The sequence below is a fragment of the Myotis yumanensis genome, unplaced genomic scaffold, assembly GCF_028538775.1.
Source record: "Myotis yumanensis isolate MYYU_CA2020_CCGP unplaced genomic scaffold, mMyoYum1.0.hap1 SCAF_22, whole genome shotgun sequence".
In the NCBI taxonomy this organism is placed as follows: domain Eukaryota; kingdom Metazoa; phylum Chordata; class Mammalia; order Chiroptera; family Vespertilionidae; genus Myotis; species Myotis yumanensis.
Genome location: NW_027223773.1, coordinates 883896 through 905149, shown reverse-complemented (window position 1 = coordinate 905149; position 21254 = coordinate 883896). Strand labels below are relative to the sequence as shown.

The following is a 21254-nucleotide window of genomic DNA, read 5'->3' as shown; positions in this document are numbered from 1 at the left end:
CTCGCTCAGGAGTCGGAGCCCCTGCGCCTGAAGGCCTTTGAGATCTACGGGACGCTCCTAGCCAAGGTCAAGAGGTCGTTCCTCGTGTCCCCCCTGAAGCACCAGGTGCTCAACTCGCTGGTCCTCCTGGTGGCGCACCTGGCGGACAGGGACGCCCGCGTGGCCCAGGTGAGCGCCAGGCCGATGCCGGGATCCGGTCAAGGGCACATTCCTGGGTCGCAGGCTCGATGCCCAGCAGGGGGCGTGGGGGAGGCAGCTGATCGATGTTTCTCTCTCATCCATGTTTCCCTCTCTCCCTCTCCCTTCCTCTCTGTAAAATCAGTAAAAAAATATATTTATTTTTTTAAAAAGTAAACCCCCGCTAGTGGGAAAGTTGCCTGGAGACACTGCCCTTCTCCCAACCCTTTGCCCTCTGCGCGCCCCTCTGCCCCCTCCCAGCCCCCCTCCCAGCCCCCCTCCCAGCTTCCCTCCCAGCCCCCCTCCCAGCCCTCCTCCCAGCTCCCCTCCCAGCCCCCCTCCCAGCTCCCCTCCCAGCCCCCCTCCCAGCCCCCCTCCCAGCCCCCTCCCAGCCCCCCTCCCAGCCCCGTTCCCCGCTCTGGCCTCCCTCTGCCAGATCTGCCGGCAGGCCCTCTGCCGCATGGCCTCCATCCTGGGCTGGAGGCGTCTCCGCCCCGTGTTCGCCGACGGGGACCTGTGGACGATCCTCAGAGCCCTGGTGAGCGGCGGCCCCCGGGACCGGGGACGCAGGCCGGGTGGTCTCCCTGCCTCGCGGGGTCCGTGCTGACCCAGAGCCTGTCCCCCAGCTGGAGCGGGAGGCTGGCCGCGGCCTGTGGCTGCTGACGCAGAGCCTGTCCCTGCTCCGGAGCCCGCAGGCCCCCATCCGCCAGGTCGCCGTGTGGTTCACAGGTGGGGCCCTCTGCTCCCAGCCACGGGGTCCTTGTCCCGGGGTCCCCCCCCCAATAGCCCGGCCCCGGGACGCAGGGTCTGGGGGGGCAGGAGGATTGTCTCGGCTGCTCCCTCTGCTCTGGGAAGCTCCTTCCCGGGAGGCAGGTCCCAGGAGGCCGGGCCAGCAGAGCTCCCGGGCTCGGGTGTCAGGGCTGGGGGTGTCAGGGCTGGAGGTGTCAGGGTTGGGGTGTCAGGGCTGGAGGTGTCAGGGCTGCGGGTGTCAGGGGTGGGGGTGTCAGGGCTGGGGGTGTCAGGGTTGGGGGTGTCAGGGTGGGGGTGTCAGGGCTGGGGGGTGTCAGGGTTGGGTGCTCTGTGGGATGCTCAGAGCAAGATGGGAGCACAGGGGTCCCCTGTCTGTCCCCCCGCCCTTCAGAGAAGCAGGGACATCAATACAACCTCCTGGGAAAAGTCCAAACGGGAAGCTGGGGAGGGAGAGACGGACCAGGGGCGGGAGGGCGGGCGGGGGAGGGGCCCGAGCAGGTGCAGCCAGGCCCCTCCCCCGCCCTCCGGGGGGCCCTGAGGTGCCCTGTGCCCCGCAGGCCAGATCATCCAGAGCCTCGAGGTGGCCCCGGCCAGTGACATCGAGGAGGCCTGCACGGGTGAGTGGCAGGGGGGCTCCCGGAGTCACCCCCGGAGAGGAAGGGTGAGAGAGGCTCATCCCCAAGGCGCTGAGGTTTGGGGTGCTGGTCAGGGCGCTCCTGCCCCCCCGTGTCCACTCACTGACCCCACTCCCACGGAGCCGTAGACCCCGCCCCCGAGCCTGTGGCCCCCAGAGGAATTGGGGCTCGTATTTGCAATGCCACCAGCACCCCCACTCCCGTTTCTGTGCACAGCCTCCCTGGGGGGCCCCTTCCCACTCCCAAGGCCCGGCCCCCCACCCAGCCCGCAGCGTCTCTGTGCCAAGCACCCGGTGTTTCATTTGTTTTTTTAAATAATATATTTTTATCGATTTCAGAAAGGAAGGGAGAGGGAGAGGGAGAGGGAGATAGAGAGAAACATCCATGATGAGAGAGAATCATGGGTCGGCTGCCTCCTGCACGCCCCGCACTGGGGATCGGGCCTGCGACCTGCGTTGGAGCCGTGACCTCCTGGTTCAACCCCTGAGCCGCACGGCCGGGCGCCCCCGGCGCTTCTGTTCCAGCCCTGAGGTCCATGAGGGAAGACCCCAACCCCTCGGTCAGCTGCCTCGCCACGCAGACCCTGCACGTCCTCGAAGCCAGCAAGAGCCGGCCGGCCCGAACCCGGACCTCCTGGCTCTGCTGCCGGAGATGCTGAGGGAGCCACTCCGGACGGACGGACGGACGCCGCGCCCTCGGGTGGCGGCCCAGAGCGGGCGGCTCCTGAGCCCTGGGCTGGAGGTGGAGGCCTGACCTGCGCCACCTTCGCAATAAAAGGAGGAACTTCTGCCCTGGCCTGTGTGGCTCAGTGGATAGAGCGCCGGCCCAAGGACTGAAGGGTCCCGGGTTCGATTCCGGTCAAGGGCACATGCCTGGGTGGCAGGCTTGATGGGTGTGGGAGGCAACCAATACCTGTGTCTCTCACATCGATGTTTCTCGCTCTCTCCCCCCGCTTCCTTCCACTCTCTCTAAAAATCAATGAAAAATACCCTCAGGTGAGGATTAATAAGGAAGGACTGCTGTGAGGCAGGTCTCCTGGTCTTTCCACGTGAGTCCGTGCCCAGCAGGTGGGCCGGCCAACCCTTAGCAGCGGTCCCCTGGGCCCGGGCCTCTCCCAGCCTCCCCTGCGCCCTCTCCGGCTCTGCCAGGGGCTCCGAGGCCAGAGCCGGAGGTTCTTGGGAACGTCCACCTGCCCTCGTCCTGGGAGCTGAGGCTGTGCAAGCGAGCTGGGGGTTCTGGGCGGGGCTCCTGCTTTAGGCCGGAGAGGGGTTGATTAACGGGCATTGCGAGCCCGTAACCGCCGCCCCCCGAGGCCCGACCCCCACCTGAGAAGGGCCCCCAGGAACCATACCCCCACAGCCCTGGTCATTCCGGGTTTTATTATGACAACTTCCGAGAGCGCACACATCCGGTCGGGAACAGAGCTGTACAGCGGGCGGGAGGCTTAAATAACTTTCATACACTATGTACAGTCGCGGGCGGAGGTACGAAACCTACATACACCTTGTGCTGGCCACGCGGCGCGGAGCGCGAGCCCGGGGAACCCTGCCGGGGCCTGGGCAGGGCAGGGGTGGCGGCTAGAGAAGAGCTGGTGGGCGGGGCCGGTTCGCTGCAGGGATCTTCTCTGACCCTTTGGCTCTTCTTCGTGGGGCAGGTTCCACTCCTGCGCCAGGACCTCAGGATGTGAGAGGGTTCCCAGGACTGGCCTGGGGCGTGGTCGGGTGGGATTGGGCTCATCTGAGTGCTGGGGAGGGGTCAGGGGCGGGGGTAGAACGAAGATGCCACGGAAGAGAGAGAACTTTTCTTGTCCATGGGAGGGCGGGCAGCGCAGGGTCTGGGAGCCAGGAGAGGGGGCGAGGCTCGGGGGGCCTGGCCGAGCTAAGAGTATGACCCACATCTCCCAGTTGGGGATGGCAAAGGGGGGCGGAGGCCCCGTTTGGGGCGCCCCCTGGGAAGGAGCTCAGCGCTCGAAGGCACAGGCAGAGGCCCAGGCAGCTGGAGGGGTGGTGCCCGCACCCCACCCAGACCGATCGGGAGGGAGCCCGGGGCGGCCCCTTATGGAGCTGGGCACCCCCACGTCCCAGCAGCTGCCGCCTGCGTCCGGCCAAGCGGGCGGCGTGGGAAAGCGTCCTGAGAAAGTGCGGCCGCGTCTGGCCACAGCTGTCAGCTCTTTCCCGCCTCCCATGCCCCAGCCCCAGGCCCCAGAGGGCGGCAGGCGGCTGGGCTGCAGCTGCCGTGAGGGTGGGGGTCCCAGCCTCCAGAGCCAAGGCCAGCGGCCGGCCTGGGGGACCCCGGCGGCCAAGGGGAGTCACTCCACCGAGCGGTTAATACTGAGAACGGGGCTGGGCCCAGGACAGAGGGGCCGGGGAGGCCCCGGGCAGCAGGCAGGGACACCGTCCCCCCCCCGCCCCCCCCAGGAGCGTGCCAAGTGGCTTCAAAAGCACTCGTAGGGCCCGGCCGGCGTGGCTCAGGGGTTGAGCATCTACCTGTGAACCAGGAGGTCAGGGTTCGATTCCCCGTCAGGGCACAGGCCCGGGTTGCGGGCTCGATCCCCAGTAGGGGGCGTGCAGGAGGCAGCCGATCCATGATTCTCTCTCATCACTGGTGTTTCTCTCTCTCCCTCTGAAATGAAAATTTAAAAAGCCCTCACAGGGGTCAAGGGATGTGGGTCCGGACTCATAGGGAGCCCGCCTGGGCTCAGCATGGAAAGATTTGGGGTGCGGGGTCCAGACGGGGTGCTTGCTCCCGGGCCCACGGCGCTCCCACGCGGCCTGGCCTCAGGTCCTTGGGGGGGGTAGGCGGGGGGCGGGTAGGCGGGGGTACAGAAGAGGAAGAAGACGGTGGTCTGAGCGAGGGCCGGCCCCCCAGACCCTCCGGGGCCCGGCGTGCACGGCTGCCCGCCCTTGTGCTCAAACCGCACCAATCTGTGCTTCCGACGCGGGATGCGTGTGCAAGGAGGCGGCGGCAGGGGCCCGCCCCCGCCCGTGCCCTGGCCTCCCCCGGGCGCGGGCGGAGAGGCCGGAGCTGGGGCAGCTCGGAGGGACTTCAAGTGTTGCCAGGACGGCAGCGCCGGCGCCGTGAGGTGAGGTAGCGGACCCATCAGGAACAGCAGACGAGCACCGTGAGGCCTCCGGGTCACCCCCGGACGGTCACCGGCTGCGAGACGCCGGCAGCCACGGCGCGGTCGCCCCGCCCGCCCGCCGAGGACAGCAGTCTCTCTCGGAGTCTCTTCATCACTGGGTGAACATCATGCATGCGAGTCTTCCTACAGGGGGAGCTCTCTGTTCAGGGGGGGGGTCCGGGGGTCCGGGGGTCCGGGGAGGCCCCTCGAGGGCCGGGAGAGGGGTCTCCAGCGTGGAAGGCAGACGGTCTGGCGGGTGGGCCAGGGCGCGCCTGTCTGCACCAGGGAGAGTTCACGCGCCCGTCCAGCTGGCCACTGACAGCAGGACTGTGTTCTCGGCTGGGCGGCCCCAGCAGAACGGGGACAGGTGGGGACAGGTGGGGACAGGTGGGGACAGGTGGGGACAGGTGGGAAGAGGTGGGGACAGGTGGGGACAGGTGGGGACAGGCCTCAGCAGGTGCGTTCCGTTCACAGCTAAGACTGCCTCCCTGCCCGGCCTGCGTGGCTCAGTGGTTGAGCGACGACCTAGGAACCAGGGGCTCACGGATGCGGGGGGGGCGGCATCCGAGCTGCTTCCCACGTGGCCCCACGGGGGCCCTGGGCTGGGGGTGGGGCACCCCGCCTTCTGGGGGCGTGGGCATGACACCCCCCGAGTGAGGAGACACAGGAGGCCTGTGTCAGGGTGCCCAGCGCGGGTGCCGGGCCCGGACGGGTGAGGAAGGCACTGGAGCGCCAGGCGGCCGGGAGTCGGGTCACCCGGGGGGGGGGGGGGTCCCCGGGGCAGCGTGGGGGCAGCCTGAGCTGCAGTCAAGAGACGGGGTGGCCCCGAGGGCCGGTGGGGTGGGTCCCCGGTGGGGTTCCTGGCCCCCAAAAGCAGAGGGACAGCCGCAGGGAAGAAACTTCAAGTCCAGGAGGCGTCAATAAAAATAAATAATGAGGGTTGGCTGCCCGTCGGCCCGAGGAATCTTTGCAACGGCCTCGCCCGGGCCCCGTCAGAGAGGGACCCCGAGAATCGCCGTCAGAGAGGGACCCCGAGAATCGCCGGGGCGGCCGGGAGCGGCGCCAAGGGGCTGAGCTCAGGGGCAGGGCCAGCCGCCCACCCCTGTTTCCGTGGTTACCTGAGGTCTGTGGTTTGGGCTCAGAGACAGGAGCGTGTCCAGAGGCTTGGATGGGGGTGGGGTGGGGTGGGGTGGGGTGGGGGCTGCTTGGCCAAGGAGAGAAACAGGAGGGGGAATGCCCATGGGCGTCACAGCTTAAATGTCCCCCCACCTCTCTCTCCCCGCAAGGGGCAGGGGGTGGGGGGGGACAGGAGTCATGTCCATCGTCCGGAGGCCGAGGGGGGACGGAGAGCAGGGAGGGGCCACAGCCACGGTCCACACCCGGGCCGCTGGCCCCGTCGGCCCGGGTGTCCCCGCCACGCCCTCCAGGCTGTGGGGGGGCCGAGGCGTGGGGTGTCCTCCGGCCTCAGCCCTAGGGTGGGCCCCGGGGTAACCGCCGCACGCTCCAGGACTTCACTGTCAGGTCACTGCGGGGACAGCGAGCGGCCGGTCAGCTCGGACGGGCCCGGCCAGCCAGGCCCGGGTGCCCCCCACTCCCCAGACGCGGCCGGGCCCAGGGGTGGGCGCTGTGAGGCCCAGGGCGGAGGGTGCCGGGCAGGGGAGGGGCCTGCTTTTCCTGATCGTGAGTTTTCCCGCTGCTGGTGGGTTCCGTCCGGCCCTGGACGGGCCCCCACTGCCGTCCACTGCCTGGCCCCCTGGCCCGGGGCCTGTCCCACTCACTGTTCATGCTCGGAAGGGGGGCTGGAGGAGGGGGGGCTGGAGGAGGGGGGAGGCTGGAGGAGGGGGAGGCTGGAGGAGGAGAGGCTGGAGGCTGGAGGAGGGGGGAGGCTGGAGGAGGGGGGAGGCTGGAGGAGGAGAGGCTGGAGGCTGGAGGAGGGGGGAGGCTGGAGGAGGGGGGAGGCTGGAGGAGGGGGGAGGCTGGAGGAGGAGAGGCTGGAGGCTGGAGGAGGGGGGAGGCTGGGGGAGGGGGGGAGGCTGGAGGAGGGGGGAGGCTGGAGGAGGGGGGAGGCTGGAGGAGGAGAGGCTGGAGGCTGGAGGAGGGGGGAGGCTGGAGGAGGGGGGAGGCTGGAGGAGGGGGGGAGGCTGGAGGAGGAGAGGCTGGAGGCTGGAGGAGGGGGGAGGCTGGGGGAGGGGGGAGGCTGGAGGAGGGGGGAGGTTGGAGGAGGGGGGAGGCTGGAGGAGGAGAGGCTGGAGGCTGGAGGAGGGGGGAGGCTGGGGGAGGGGGGAGGCTGGAGGAGGGGGAGGTTGGAGGAGGGGGGAGGCTGGAGGAGGAGAGGCTGGAGGCTGGAGGAGGGGGGAGGCTGGGGGAGGGGGGAGGCTGGAGGAGGGGGGAGGCTGGAGGAGGGGGGAGGCTGGAGGCTGGAGGAGGGGGGAGGCTGGGGGAGGGGGGAGGCTGGAGGAGGGGGAGGCTGGAGGAGGGGGAGGCTGGAGGAGGGGGAGGCTGGAGGAGGGGGGAGGCTGGAGGAGGAGAGGCTGGAGGAGGGGGGAGGCTGGGGGAGGGGGGAGGCTGGAGGAGGGGGAGGCTGGAGGAGGGGGGAGGCTGGAGGAGGAGAGGCTGGAGGAGGGGGGAGGCTGGAGGAGGGGGGAGGCTGGAGGAGGGGGAGGCTGGAGGAGGAGAGGCTGGAGGCTGGAGGAGGGGGGAGGCTGGAGGAGGGGGGAGGCTGGAGGAGGGGGAGGCTGGAGGAGGGGGGAGGCTGGAGGAGGGGGAGGCTGGAGGAGGGGGGAGGCTGGAGGAGGGGGGAGGCTGGGGGAGGGGGGAGGCTGGAGGAGGGGGGAGGCTGGAGGAGGGGGAGGCTGGAGGAGGGGGAGGCTGGAGGAGGAGAGGCTGGAGGCTGGAGGAGGGGGGAGGCTGGAGGAGGGGGAGGCTGGAGGAGGGGGAGGCTGGAGGAGGGGGGAGGCTGGAGGAGGGGGGCCTGGAAGGAGCCAGGAGGAGTAAAACAGACTCGTACCGTGGAGGAGCAGCTCAGATCGAAGTGGAGAGAGGAGGAGAGAGAGGGGAGGAGGAGGAGAGAGGAGGTGGGGTCAGGGCAGGGTGGTGGCTCGGCCCTTTATGGCCAGCACCCGGCGAGGAAGGCAGGGGGTGAGTCCGGGGACGTAATTCCACAGCTTTACCCGGCAGTCACTGCGGGGGAGAGAGGCGGAGAGAGGCGGAGCGAGAAGACGGGAGGGGAGGGGAGAGAAGGGCCAAGGTCAGGTTCGGAACCAGAAGGGAAGAGAAGAGGCCTCCGTGAGCAGCGCCCCCGTGGCCCGGGCGCCCCCTGGACCGGGACGGAGCTGGGTCAGATGGGCGGGTGGGCTGCGCTGTGATGGGAGATACCCGGGCAGGTGTGAGGACAGCTGGGGGCGGGGGGGGGGGGGGGGGGCGGCTGGGGATGGTGGGCAAGGCCTGGCCAGGCCGGCGCCTGCCTGCTGCCCTGCCCCTGGGCCCTGGGGGTCCGCCCTGCACCCCCTCCCAGCCGTGGCCCTCGCCGGGACCCGCCCACCTGGAGGCGGTGAAGATGTGCCTGCTGTTGGTGCAGGCGGCGTTGATGGGACTGTCGTGACCCTTGATCTCGCCGACGGGCGTGAAGTTGTCCACGTTCCAGACCTTGATGAGGCCGGCGCGGCAGGCGCTGAGCAGCATGGGCCGGCCGGGCACGAAGGCCAGGGCGCACACCCAGTCCTTGTGCGCGTTGGGGATTTGCTGGGGGGGAGGGAGCGTCCGGTGAGGGCCGGTGGGGGACGCGGGGACAGGACCCGCACCCGGCAGCCGCCTGCCCCTCTGCCCCCCCGGGTCCCCAAGAACCAGAGCCCCAGCCGTGCCGGGACTTCCGGGCCCAGAGAGGTCATAGTTCGAATCCCGGTCGGGGCACAGGCCAGGGGTTGCGGGCTCGATCCCCAGTGGGGGGCGTGCAAGAGGCAGCCGATCCATGATTCTCTCTCATCATGGATGTTTCTCTTCCCTCTCCCTCTCCCCTCCTCTCTGGAATCAATAAAAAAATTTATATATATATAGAAATCAATCCTCCGGGAGAGGGGACAGGGCTGGGCTCCCCCGTCAAGCCCGGGGCAGGGGGAGGAGAGGGGAGGCGGGCAGGTGCAGGGGGTTGGGGGGGGAAGTGGGGGGCGCTGGCCGGGGCTGGGGAGCCCCGCCCGCCCTCCGGCCGCACCTGGATGAGCTCCTGCTGCTCCAGGTCCCACTTCTTGATGCCGTTGTCCCGGGAGCCACTGAACAGCACGTCCCCGTGGATGGCCAGGCACTCGATGCCGTCGTAGTGCGGGGGCTCAAAGTTGTGGGTGGGCCCGATGGTGCCCGCCGCGCACTCCCCCAGCTCGAACATCTGTGGGGGGGGGGCGGGAGGGGTTGGCCCAGAGCTGCCCACTGGGGTGCAGCCCGGGCCCAGGAGCCGGCGACCCCGAGGTCTGGCCCCCGGTGACCCCGAGGTCTGGCCCCCGGTGGCAGCCCAGTCCCGGGGGGTGCGGGAGCTGCCTCTGCAGGGGAGGGGCCCTTCCCAGGGGCGGGGTGTGGGGGGACGGACTTAAGTTCCTGCGGGGGGACCCCCAGCTCAGCATGAGCTGCTACGGAGAAAGGTGGGTGACTCCGTCTAAAATTCTCTTTATTTTTTAAAAACATATATTTTTATTGATTTCAGAGAAGAAGGCAGGGGAGAGGGAGATACAAACATCAGTGTGGCCCTGGCTGGTGTGGCTCAGTGGATAGGGCGTCGGCCTGCGGACTAAAGGGTCCCAGGTTCGATTCGGGCCAGGGGCATATGCAACGGGGTTGCAGGTTCGATCCCCAGTAGGGGGCGTGCAGGAGGCAGCCGATCCATGATTCTCTCTCATCACTGCTGTTTCTCTCTCCCTCTCCCTCTGAAATCAATAAAATATCCTATATAATAAAAGGCTAATATGCAAATCAACCGAATGGCGGAACCACCGGTCGCTATGACGCGCACTGACCACCAGGAGGCAGATGCTCAACGCAAGAGCTGCCCCCTGGTGGTCAGTGCACTCCCACAGGGGGGTGCTGCTGAGCCAGAAGCCAAGCAGTGCTAAGGGGCGGGCATAAGCCGTCTATGAACATCCCCCCGAGGGCTCCTAGACGCCGTGAGGGTGCGGGCCAGGCTGAGGGACACCCTCCCCCCGAGCCGAGTGCATGAATTCCGTGCACGGGCCTCTAGTGTGGGTAGATTTTAACCATCCCAGGAACTGCATTCTTCCCACGAGTGCCCCGAGGCCACAGAGGGACGGGTGGGGGGCGGGGGGCAGACACGGCAGTGTCCCGGGCACCTTCACGTAGTGGTCCTTGGAGCCGGTCACCACCAGGTCGTGCTGGCTGGCCGTCTGGGTGACCGTCAGGCACATCACGGGCCCGATGTGGCCGGTCAGCTTGCCGATGGGCTGGAACCTGTGGGAGGGCCCGGCAGGGGCGGGTGGCGGGGGAGTCAGGGGGACCTGGGCTGGGAGGGGGTGGGCCTGGGAGGCACACACCCGGCCAGGGGCCCCTCCTCCCTCCGGAGCTGCCCATTCCCGGGGGTCTCTGAGGTCCAGCTGGCCTTGGGGGGGTCACCCCCAGCTGAGGCTTGTGTGCCCTCCCTCGGCCATGCCCAGCCTGCCCCCCCCCACATCTCCCCAGGCCCCCCCCACATCTCCCCAGGCCCCCCCGGACCTGCTGAGCTCCCAGATGCGGACGGCGTTGCCCGAGGCGGCGTACAGCATGGTGCCCGAGGGGCTGAGCGCGATCTGGTTGATCTGGTGCTCGCCCTGCGCGCTGGTGAGGGCACGCGTGGAGGTGGCTGCGCAGGCGTCCCCCGAGATCACCTGACCCGAGGACCTGCCCGGGAGGGAGGGAGGGAAGGGAGGCGAGGTCAGAGATGAAACCGGTCCATCCGCACCGGCCAGCAGACCCATCTCACCTCCCTCCGAGCAGGCCCGTAAGCCACTTCCTCCGGGAAGTCCTCCCTGATTGACGGACGGGAGCCGCCGCTTCCCCCGAGACCCACGCAGAGCTCAGCTCCACTCCACCTCGGTGGACGACAGGCCCTCAGACCAGGCTGTGCAGAGTAGGGCCCCCGGGCAGCCAGCACCCCCTGCCTGCACCCTCTCCAGGGAAGAGCACCTACGTGAGGGTGCGGATGCACTTGGCTGAGTCCCGGATGTCCCACACCTTGATGTAGGAGGTGGACACGGAGAAGACCAGCCCCGAGTGGCTGCAGTACTTGATGGAGACCACGTTGTTGGGGTGGCCCTTCAGGGCGGCGATCTCCTGCCCCGTGACCAGGTTCCACATTTTGCAGCTGCGGTCTGCGGGGGGGGGGGGACAGCGGGCAGGGGCGGGCGTCAGCGCCAGGGACAGCGAATCCCAGGCCGGGGCTGGGCGCCAGGTCCCAGGGGTGGGGACGACTCAGAGAGAAGGGGGCCCGGACGGCAGGCCCGGTCGCTCAAGCAGGTCCCTGATGCCGTCCGTGCCCGCTACCCGGACTGCTAAGAGCTGGCATCATCATCATTATTTTTAAGAACTACTTTTATTTATTTTTCTAAAGAAATCTTTTTTTAAAAAAATCATTTTTATGGATTTCAGAGAGGAAGGGAGAGGGAGAGAGAGAGAAACCTTCATGATGAGAGAGAATCATGGATCGGCTGCCTCCCGCCTGCACACCCCCTACTGGGGATCTAGCCTGCAACCCGGGCATGTGCCCTTGACCAGAATCGAACCCTGGACCCTTCAGTCTGCAGGCTGACGCTCTATCCACTGAGCCACATCAGCCAGGGCTTAAAGAAATAATTCACTTATTTATTTGTTGTTGCTGCTAATCTCACCCGAGGATATGCTTCCATTCATTTTTTTTAGAACGAGCGGAAGGGACTGGGAGAGACACACAGAGAGAAATGTCGATGTGAGAACAGCTGGCCTCCCGCTCACACCCAGACCGGGGCCTGGGGTCGAGCCGGTGGCAGCCGAGGTTCGTGCCCTCGACCGGAATCGAACCCGGGACCCTGTGGCCCACAGGCCGGCGCTCTACCCACTGAGCCACCCCGGCCGGGGCGACACCCACCTTTGGAGCCGGTGAAGAGCAGCTCGTCCGTGGCGTCCAGGCAGAGGATGGGCTTGGAGTGGCCCTCGGCCACGGAGACGCACTGCAGCGGGGCCGTCCGCCCGCCCTTCGCCGCTCCGACCGGCGTGATGGTCCCCCTTCGGACAGAGGGAGAGAGGACGCCGTCAGCCGGGGACCCCGCGCCCGGCCGAGGCGGGGGACAGGGTGGAGCAGGGAGCTGGGCCTGACCGAGGGGGTCCAGGGCCCCCAGCCCCGCCAGCAGCCTGAGCCGGGAAGAGGGTGCGAGGGCAGGGGGAGGGGGGGCCTGCCTTCCGTGGCCCGGCCCCGAGTCTTGTCCCTGTCTAGGCGCAGCCCTGCCCTCGGCCAGTTCCCACTCACGCCTGCCTGACCGCATCCTGAGACGTAAAAGCGCCCAGGCCCACCGGCCGGCCCCTGTGGCTCGGGGATTGAGCCTCAACCTATGACCCAGGAGGTCGGGGTTCGATTCCCAGTCAGGGCACAGGCCCGGGTGGCGGGCTCGATCCCCAGTGGGGGCGTGCAGGAGGCGGCCGATCCATGATTCTCTCTCGTCATTGATGTTTCTACCTCCCTCTGCCTCTCCCTCTCCCTTCCTCTCTGAATAAATGAAAATAGATTTAAAAATAAAACGCCAGCTGGGCAGGCGGAGACCAGGGGCCGGAGGGGCTCCTGCAACCCCGCGACTCCCCCAGGCTGCCTCCGGGGACCCAGGGAGGCCGGGCGCAGAGGGAGGGGCCGAGTCGCTGCCCTGCACTCCGTCCCCGAATTTCCCTCCGCCCGGGCCTGTCCCCCACGCAGGGGGACTCCCATAGGCGCACACCCCACCCACGGCCCCGGGACCAGCACGGCCGGACCTGTGAGGGTCGCTGACAAAGGGCTCAACCCCTTCAGGGACCTGAGCTCAGCTGGCTCGGGGGGGTGGAGGGGGTGGTGGGGATGGTCTGGGCTCCCCACTCCCCGACCCTCCTCCAGCCCCTGCAGGCTCGGGATGGAGATTTTATTTCTCAACGAGGGACCCCTGGGCGCGAGGCCCCCGCCCGCTTGTGTGCGGGTCTGAAAACATGTCCTCGATCTTCCCCAAAGAGAACGCCGTGCCGACCGACCGGGCGGTGGCCGAGGGCGGGATGAAATGACCACATCCCTCCCGCAGGCTGCTCATGGCCCCAGGGACGCAGGCAGCCCAGCCCTGAGGGCGCGGTCAGACAAGGGTCCGACAAGTGTCCGACAAGGGTCCCACAGGCCCAGTGCCCGTCAAGGGCCCGCACGGAACAGCCTCCCAGGTATCCTGGCTCCCGCTTCTTGCCCTCGCCGGGGCCCAGCTGCGGCCGGGAAGGACCGGAGGGCTGTGGGCAGCAGGTGAAAGGGCTGACCCTGCTCGTGAGGGGCTGGTAGCGTCCCGTGGGAGGGACGGCAGGACGGCCAACACCCAGGGTGCGGCCACGGCGGGCGGTTAGCGGAGGGCTGGGCGGGAGAGCTCTCAGCTCAGCTCAGGGCCCCGGGGCCGGGGACGCGCTCTGTGTGTGGGGTCCTGTGAGGCCCCCCCCCCCTCCATGGCACTCCTGGTCCTTGTGTCAGGAGACGGGGGTGGGGCAGAGCCGGGGTCTAAGTGTGCGGCACCGACGCAGACCGAGCGTCCCACGGACTTTCCGAGCACAGCATCCACGCCCCGCCCGGCCCGCCCCTCCAGGCCCCATGCTCCCCCCACCCTGCCCAGGTGACGCGGGAGCAGAGGACAGGCTGTGACAAGCGACCGCAGGCTCCTCCCCGCGCGCGCGCGAGCCCCCAGCTCCAGCCGGTCGGTCAGGGGGGCAGTCAGAGGCCAGGCAGCCGCCAGGAGAGGAGGAACCAGAGGTGGGAAGGGGCCTGGGGGGCCGAGGAGAGGAGGGGTGCATGCTGAGGACAGGGGTGCAGGCGGGAGGGGCCGAGAGAGAGAGAGAGAGAGAGAGAGAGAGAGAGAGGAGCGAGCGAGAGGGCTGGGAGGGGTGCGCGGCCGTCGGTGTACCTCAGGACCTCGGACATAGAGGAGTCGCTGTCATCAGACCTGGGAGGGCAGAAAGTTAGCCGGATTAGGGGGGGGGGGCGGGCACACACAGGGCGCAGAGCAGCAGGTCAGGGGGGTTATTCTCGGCGAGGGGAGTGGAGAGAGGCAGAGGGAGCAGGCGCCGGGGGACAGCAGGGCGGGGGCGGGGGGCGGGCTGGCCTGGGCGCTGGGGAGGCCCACAGCTGACAGGGTAGATGGGGGGGCCCCCTGAGGACGACGCGGGATCGCCGGCCCCACACTCGGGGGAGACTGCTCCTGGGCTGTTTGCTGCCCCATCCACAAGCTGGGGGCCCCCGCCCCCCCCACAATGCTGGGGCCTGCCTGCTCCTCCCACCCGGGAGGGGGCTGCCCCAGCAACTCCTCAGGGGCCGGCTTTTCACAGAGCCCCCTGTCCCCGGGGAGCGCGGGGGACTGCCTGGAGCTGGCTGTGAGCCCCAGGACCTGGACCCCCGGACGGGATTGAGGTCTGGATGACCCCTGGATGGACCCAAGTGTGGGTGACCCCTGGATGGACCGAGGTCTGGATGATCCCCGGACGGGACTGAGGTCTGGATGACCCCTGGATGGACTGGGGTCTGGATGACCCCTGGATGGACCGAGGTCTGGATGACCCCTGGATGGACCGAGGTCTGGATGATCCCCGGACGGGACTGAGGTCTGGATGACCCCTGGATGGACTGAGGTCTGGATGACCCCTGGATGGACCGAGGTCTGGATGACCCCTGGATGGACCGAGGTCTGGATGACCCCTGGATGGACTGAGGTCTGAATGACCCCTGGGTGGATTGGGGTCTGGATAACCCACAGGCTGGGATGGCGAGAGGCTGTGAAGGCGGGCGGGAGGGGGCACCAGGTTGGGAGGGGACCCTGGTGGGTGTGGGCCAGGGCGGGGCCAGCAGGGAGTGTGGAGAGGAGCGTGTGGAGGACAGGCCCCCCGCCCCTGGGCAGAGCCCTCCGTTAGGGACACGGGCAGCTGGGTCCCAGCCCCAGGCCCTCGGCCGGCTGTGCGCTTCCTAGGCGGACGCCCGCGGGCCTGCCTGAGCCTCGTTCCTGCTCCGGTGAGGCGGGCAGGCCGTGCTCACGGCTGAGCTGTGGTTCAGGGGAAACCTTGGGGTGAAAGCAGGTGCCACACGGGACGGCTGTCACCCCATCACACCAGCAGGGGGCACACCACGGGGTGAGCCGACCCGGCCATGGGAAGGCGACAGGGGACGGTGCGCGGGGCCGTCTGAGGGTTTGGGGAGCGGAGGGGGCTGGCGAGGCTGCAGGAAGGGGCTTCCGAGAATCCAGGCACCAGCCACGGAGGATTCAGGGCCGTCTGGGGGCCTGCGGGGGCCTGAGCGCCCCGTCCGTCCCTGCTAGCTCGCTCCGGAGGTCCCAGCTCCCTCAGGGAACAGACGGGCCCCCGCTCAAGACGGAAAAGACACAGATGCCAGGAGTGGGGCCGGAACAGAACATCCGGAGGCTGCCCAGCTGCACCAGCCCTACCCACGGCCACGGCCATGCCCACTGCCACAGCCACGCCCACGCCCATGGCCACGGCCACGGCCAGTCCACAGGCTCCCTCCCCTCAAAGAGCCCGCCCGGCGCCGGCTCTTACTTGTCCAGCGCGGAGCCCTGGCTCTGATTGCTGGTCAGACGCGAGAAGACGTTGCGATCGTTGCGTGGCCGCGTGGGCGGGGACGAGGGGGGCGTGAACCCCACGTCTGTGGACCTGCCAGGCGGGGACAGAGAGCGGCATGTCAGTGTCGGAGCCATTCTTACTCCGTCCGACCTCAGACACACACATCGGGGCTGGTGGTTCCCGGTGGTTCCAGCGTCAAGCTCGGAACCAGGAGGTCAGGGTTCGATTCTCGGTCAGGGCACAGGCCCGGGCTGTGGGCTCCATCCCCAGTGCGGGGCAGGCAGGAGGCAGCCGGTCATTGATACTTTCTCATCATGGATGTTTCTCTCTCTCCCTCTCCCTTCCTCTCTGAGATCAATAAAAATCTATTAAAAATAAAAGAAGGGGCTGAAGGACATCCGGGCAACAATGGAGCCACCAGCACGGAGCACCCACCCACCAGCGATTTTAGCTGAGGGCTTGGCCCCCGTCCTAGCTGCCGACGGAGGATGTGCGTCCGGAGCCCACGCAGGACGGGGCGGGGGAGGGACCCTGGGGGCCGATGGGTGACGACGGGGTCTGGCCCGGACTAGAACGCGCCCGAGAGGATCCACAGCGTGGACACCGCCGCCACTCACGCCGCCCGGGCCCCGACGGGCAGCCAGGCTGGTGCCCCGCCCGGGACCCGCTCTCACCTGACGGGCTGCCCGCGGTCGTACGACTTCCTCCGGGTCAGAGGGGACGTGTCGGTGGCCCGGGACTGCCGGGGGCTGGAGGAGGGAGGCCAGTGAGTCTGGGGTGGACCAGTGGACCGGCTCCCTGCCACCCCCGCCGGCCGCCCGCCCCGCAACCCGCCTTACAAGGTGCTGCCTCTGGTGGGCAGGCTGACTGTGCGGGAGACCTTGTCGCGGGGGTAGGGGTCGCGCACGGAGAAGCCTGCCCCGCCCTCCGCGATCTCCACCAGCGAGGCCAGGGACTTGGTGATGTTCTTGGTGGAGCTGTCCAGCGGGGGGCCCAGGCACTCGGCCGACGCCGCCTTTATCTGGGCCGACAGCTTGGGCTCGCCCTGGAAGGGAAGCGCCCGCCGGGGTGACCGGGGAGTCCCGGGGGTGGGGCGGACGGTGGGGCCTGGGCCGGAGGCAGGGCAACCCGGGGAGTGGACCCACCAGCCACCGCCCTGAGCCCGTCTCTCAGGGCTTCTGGCAAATGCAAGGCAACAGACATGGCTTGTCTGCCCTTATGTGGACTGTGTACCCCAAACGTGCACCCCAAACTGTGCACAATTCTCTCTTAAGAAAGCCTGTTCGTGCCCGGCAGGTGTGGCTCAGTGGCTGAGCGTCGACCTAAGAGCCAGGAGGTCAGGATTCGATTCCCGGTTAGGGCACATGCCTGGGTTGCGGGCTCGATCCCCAGTGTGGGGAGTGCAGGAGGCAGCCCATCAGTGATTCTCTCTCATCATGGATGTTTCTCTCTCTCTCTCTCTCCCTTCCTTTCTCTCTAAAAATCAATAAAAAAAATCCCTTTTCTTGGTTCAAGCCTAACTGTGGTGGCCGCACCCTCCCTGGTCCCCAAGTGCCCTCGCTGCTGCCCCTGCCGGTGGCCGACAAGCTGCGTGTACGACAACCAGGGATCTGTTCCGTGAGTTGCTCACCTGGGTCTGGGCCGGGTAAGAGGGAGGCTTTGAAAGCGGGAAGCGGGGCACTTGGTTCTGGTGACGTCACCAGGCAATGGCTCAGGCCCCTCCTCCATCCCCCCCTCCCCCCACTTCAGAAAGAACAGGCTGCACCCGGTTACACACCTGCACCCCGGGTGCCCGCCCCCTCCAGTCCCAGGCTAGACCCGTCCCCACTGGAAGCAACACGGGGTCGGGCTTGGGGTGAGGGCAGAGGGGCCTCGCCGGCCTCCCGAGGGGGCTCACCTTGAACTTGAAGTCGTCGTGGCTGCTGGAACCTTTCATGGTGAACGACTGGGAGAAGCTAAGGGAGGAGCAGGGGGAGTCAGGGCCCCCAGAGCCTGTGTGCGCCCTGGCGCTCGGGGACCCCCCTCTGGGCTGGGCCCCGGACCCCGTGGCTCCCCCGCCCCCGGGTCCGCGCTGAGCTGCCTCTCACTCCCGACGTGGAACTCACCTGCCCTCGGAGAACTCCGACACCTCCTCATCGGTGCTGGCGTAGCCGTTCTCTTGTGGGGGGGGGGGGGTGATGGAGAGGGGGCGTCAGATGGGTTTGGGCAGAGTTCTGGGGAAGCCAGGGTCCCCGGGTCGGAGCCCTGGGGCCCGGGCCGCCCCGCCCCCCATACCTTGCTGCACGTTGTAGATGAGGGCCTGCAGCTCAGGGTGCGCCTCCGCCTTCTCCCGCAGGGCGTCCAGGAGCAGGTGGTTCTGGGAGGAGCCCGCGAGGTCGGTCTGCCTCAGCCGTCCCTCCAGCAGCCGGATCTGGGCCTCCTTCTGGGCCACCTGCAGCCCCTGAGGACGGGCAGCAGGCCTGGGTGACCCTTCGTGGCCTGGGACCAGGGGCACCCCCGTCCCTGCCCTCACGCCACCGGCTCCCACCCAGGGAGACACCCTGGAGGGCTCCCCGTAACTCCCAGATGTCACCTGTGCCTGGCTCAGACCTGGGGTGCACCCCCGAGCCCCCTGACTTTCCCCACACAGGACCTCAGAATGTGACTGTCTTTCATGAATCATTAGGTTAAGTGGGGCCTTTGGGGGGCTCCATCCCCACGGTGGGGCATGCAGGAGGCAGCCGGTCCATGCTTCTCTCTCAGCATGGATGTTTCTCTCTCTCTCTCTCTCTCTCCCTTCCTCTCTGACATCAATAAAAATATATTTAAAAAAAGAAGAAGAAGAGGGACGGGTGAGGAGTCGGGGGTGGGGTGGGGGGCAGGCTCCCCCTGTCCAGAGCTGGCCTGTCCCCGAAGGCCACAGCCCGGGACCCTGCTGTCCCAGCATAAACCCTGCTGGGTAGAATGTGGCCCGTCCGTCCGTCCGTCCGTCCGCCCGCGCGGCCCCACCCAGCACACGCACACACACTTGCCCTCCGCCTCCAGCGGACTCAAGCCCAGCCCTGCTCCGGACGGGCCCGGGCCGGTGCGTAGGGTCCCCTTTAAGGGAGGCCCGGCTGCGAGCCAGGCACCGGGCCAAGCCGCTCGCGGGCGTCATCTCGTTAAAGCGCCGAACAAGCCACAGCCTCGGTCCGTCCGTCATCAGCCTGTTCCCTGGGCTGGAACCGGGGCTGGGCGTGCGGCAGCGGCGGCTTGCCCGAGCCTGTGAGTGACGGACGTGGCTCCGAGCAGCCAGGCTGGGAGGGGTGGGGTGGTCCCGTCCAGGAGGCGCGCGGCCGCCCACCCGGTCGATGGCCCACCTTGTCGATGGACGCCTTGAGGAAGTTGTCCAGCAGGAGGCGGGCTTCGGCCAGGGAGCAGGAGCTGATGACCACCGACGTGTCCGTGGAGTCCAGCTCCTCCTGGGGCCGGAGGCAGAGGGCCCGGGTCAGCAGGGCTGCACCCCACCCCGCATCCCGCACCCCCCAACCCCGCCCCCCGCATCCCGCACCCCCACACCTTGGTCTCCTCCAGCTGCACGATGGTGGCCTGGCAGTCGGAGATGCTGTCGTTGATGTAGTCGATGTTGGCCGCCAGCGCCTCCATCTCCTCCGCCAGCTCCTGCAGCCCCTTCTCCTCGGGGCTCTCCGCCTGCAGCCGCTCCCGCTTCCGCCGCAGCGCCTCCTGCAGGAGGAACAGCTCCTCCCTTTTCTGGGGGGGGGGGGGGGGGAGGTCGGGGAAGGCCTCAGGGTGCTGCCAAGCCCTGCCCACAGCTGCCCCACCCGGCCCCCGCGTAGCCTCATGGGGACCCCCAGCACTTCTGCATTCGAGAGCTGCCATGAGGATCAGGGGACGGGGGACGAGAAAGGTGGGAAGAGCCTGCCTGAGCCGTCAAAAGTGACAGCGGACAGCCCGGCCGGTGTGGCTCAGTGGTTGAGCATCGACCTAGGAACCAGGAGGTCAGGGTGTGATTCCCGGTCAGGTCACAGGCCCGGGTTGTAGGCTCGATCCCCTAGTAGGAAGCGAGCAAGAGGCAGCAGATCCACGATTCTCTCTCATCATGGATGTTTCTATCTCTCTCTCCCTCCCCCTTCCTCTCTGAACTCAGTAAAAAATATATATATATTTTAAAGTGACAGCAGATGGCAGAGGGTTGCAGATGGGAGGGAGGGGTGCAGGCGGGAGGGGGGTACAGAGGGCGGGGTGCAGAGGTAGGAGGGGTGCAGGCGAGAGGGAGGGGTGCAGGTGGGAGGGGGGTACAGAGGGAGGGGTGCAGGCGGGAGGGAGGGGTGCAGGCGGGAGGGAGGGGTGCAGGTGGGAGGGGGGTACAGAGGGAGGGGTGCAGGCGGGAGGGAGGGGTGCAGGCTTGAGGGAGGGGTGCAGAGGTAGGAGGGGTGCAGGCGGGAGGGAGGGGTGCGGCGGGAGGGGGTGCCGCGGGAGGGACAGCGCCCACCTTGATGAGCCGCTCCATGTCGGCCTCCAGGTTGACGAGGGTCATCCTCTGCATGACAATGTCGATGACCCTGCGCTCCAGCGACTGCCACTTGAGCCGCGCGGCCTTGCTGAAGCTCTGGCCGGCCCCCTTCTTCTGGAACTTCTTCCTGGAGACAGAGGCCAGCGGGGTTGGGTGGGCCCACGCCGGGAGCTGACAGCCACAGGGCGCCATGGGGGTGGGTGTGGGGGGCCCTGCTTCCCTGGGCTCGCCTCTCCCGGCCCACCCCCCCCCCCCCACCTGGCAGGCCGGGTGCCGTGGACAGCGGACGCGGGGTGGTCCCCCACGAAGTGGTTGATCTTCCGGTTCCACTGGCGCACGATGGTGGACACGGAGCGGGCCCCCGACTCGGCCTCGGAGGAGGTGGTGCTGGCGGACACCTCGGCCCCCGAGTCCAGCATGGGCGGCTTCGGCACCACGCGCCCCGCCACGCGCTCGGACATGGGCTTGGCCAGGCGTCTCAGCGCAGACACCTGGGGGCCACGGAAGGAGGGTCCCAGTGAGCGGGAGACACGGAGCCCCAAAAATGCCCAGGTCGGGGGAGGGGCAGGGAGGGAGCATCTAGGGACCCCTCCGCCCGGGCCTGGGCTTGGGACTGAGCCAGGGGCCTCTGTTTGTTGTGAAATGAACACAGAAGAGACTTTTTTTGTTTTGTTTTTAAAGGAGGGACCAGAGCCTGCAGCCGGCCCTCCGGCCTCCGCCCTGGTCGGGCCTGTGTCCGCCGGGAAGGAGGGAGCCGGGCCCAGGCTCCCAGCTCGGGCGGGATCCGAAGGGGGCGGCCTGGGGGGGGGGGGCACCTCGCTCACCTCCTGGGTCTTCCTCCTCAGCACCAGTTCCTGCTGTCGCTTCTGGGACTCCAGAGCTCGGATCTGAAACTGCGGGTGCGAGACGGGGGTCCCCACTCAGGGCTGGTGGGCAGAGGCCGGGCGGCTCGGAGGGGAAGGCCTGGGCAGATCAAAGGGGCCTGGGAGCTGGCCCCTGGCCCCAAGGGGCTACTCTCCGGCCTCTGGTCCCCACCCTGGGCCAGGAGGCCCGGGCTGGGGGCTCTGCTGGCTGGTGACCTCAGGCAAGCTCATTCCCCTCCCTGGGTTCCGGTCTGTCCACCGAACAACAAGACAGCGCTGGACACACCGCTGCAGAGTGACCCTGCTGCAGAACCCCAACGAGGCCCCGCCCATTGCCACGCCCTCCCGCTCCAGGCCCCGCCCCCTGCCCGCCCCAGCTCTGCCGGCCCCGCCCCTCCAGCTCCCCGCTCCCGCCCCCCAAGCCTGCAGGGCCCCGG

General features: G+C 68.2%; 1 protein-coding gene across 4 annotated transcripts in view; it reads right to left on the bottom strand.

Moving 5' to 3' along the window:
* Positions 1-5594: 5594 nt before the first annotated feature.
* The window catches only part of KIF21B (kinesin family member 21B), a 34284-nt gene continuing 18624 nt past the window's right edge, over positions 5595-21254 (bottom strand). Inside the window, exons 17-36 of one of the 4 annotated variants that reach the window (XM_070401110.1) lie at positions 20779-20847; positions 20213-20445; positions 19934-20081; positions 19000-19191; positions 18801-18902; positions 17737-17902; positions 17568-17619; positions 17360-17417; positions 16302-16507; positions 16137-16211; positions 15439-15552; positions 13800-13838; positions 11780-11916; positions 10847-11027; positions 10393-10557; positions 10014-10131; positions 8891-9061; positions 8225-8424; positions 7691-7863; positions 6158-6208 (exon numbers count right to left, since the gene is read on the bottom strand). In XM_070401110.1, coding sequence (XP_070257211.1) covers positions 7764-7863; positions 8225-8424; positions 8891-9061; positions 10014-10131; positions 10393-10557; positions 10847-11027; positions 11780-11916; positions 13800-13838; positions 15439-15552; positions 16137-16211; positions 16302-16507; positions 17360-17417; positions 17568-17619; positions 17737-17902; positions 18801-18902; positions 19000-19191; positions 19934-20081; positions 20213-20445; positions 20779-20847 — 2526 coding nt within the window. In that variant the 3' untranslated portion in view covers positions 6158-6208; positions 7691-7763. Of the gene's footprint in view, positions 6209-7690; positions 7864-8224; positions 8425-8890; positions 9062-10013; positions 10132-10392; positions 10558-10846; positions 11028-11779; positions 11917-13799; positions 13839-15438; positions 15553-16136; positions 16212-16301; positions 16508-17359; positions 17418-17567; positions 17620-17736; positions 17903-18800; positions 18903-18999; positions 19192-19933; positions 20082-20212; positions 20446-20778; positions 20848-21254 lie in introns of all 4 variants that reach the window. The other 3 variants (XM_070401112.1, XM_070401111.1, XM_070401113.1) reach the window with 3 other exon arrangements.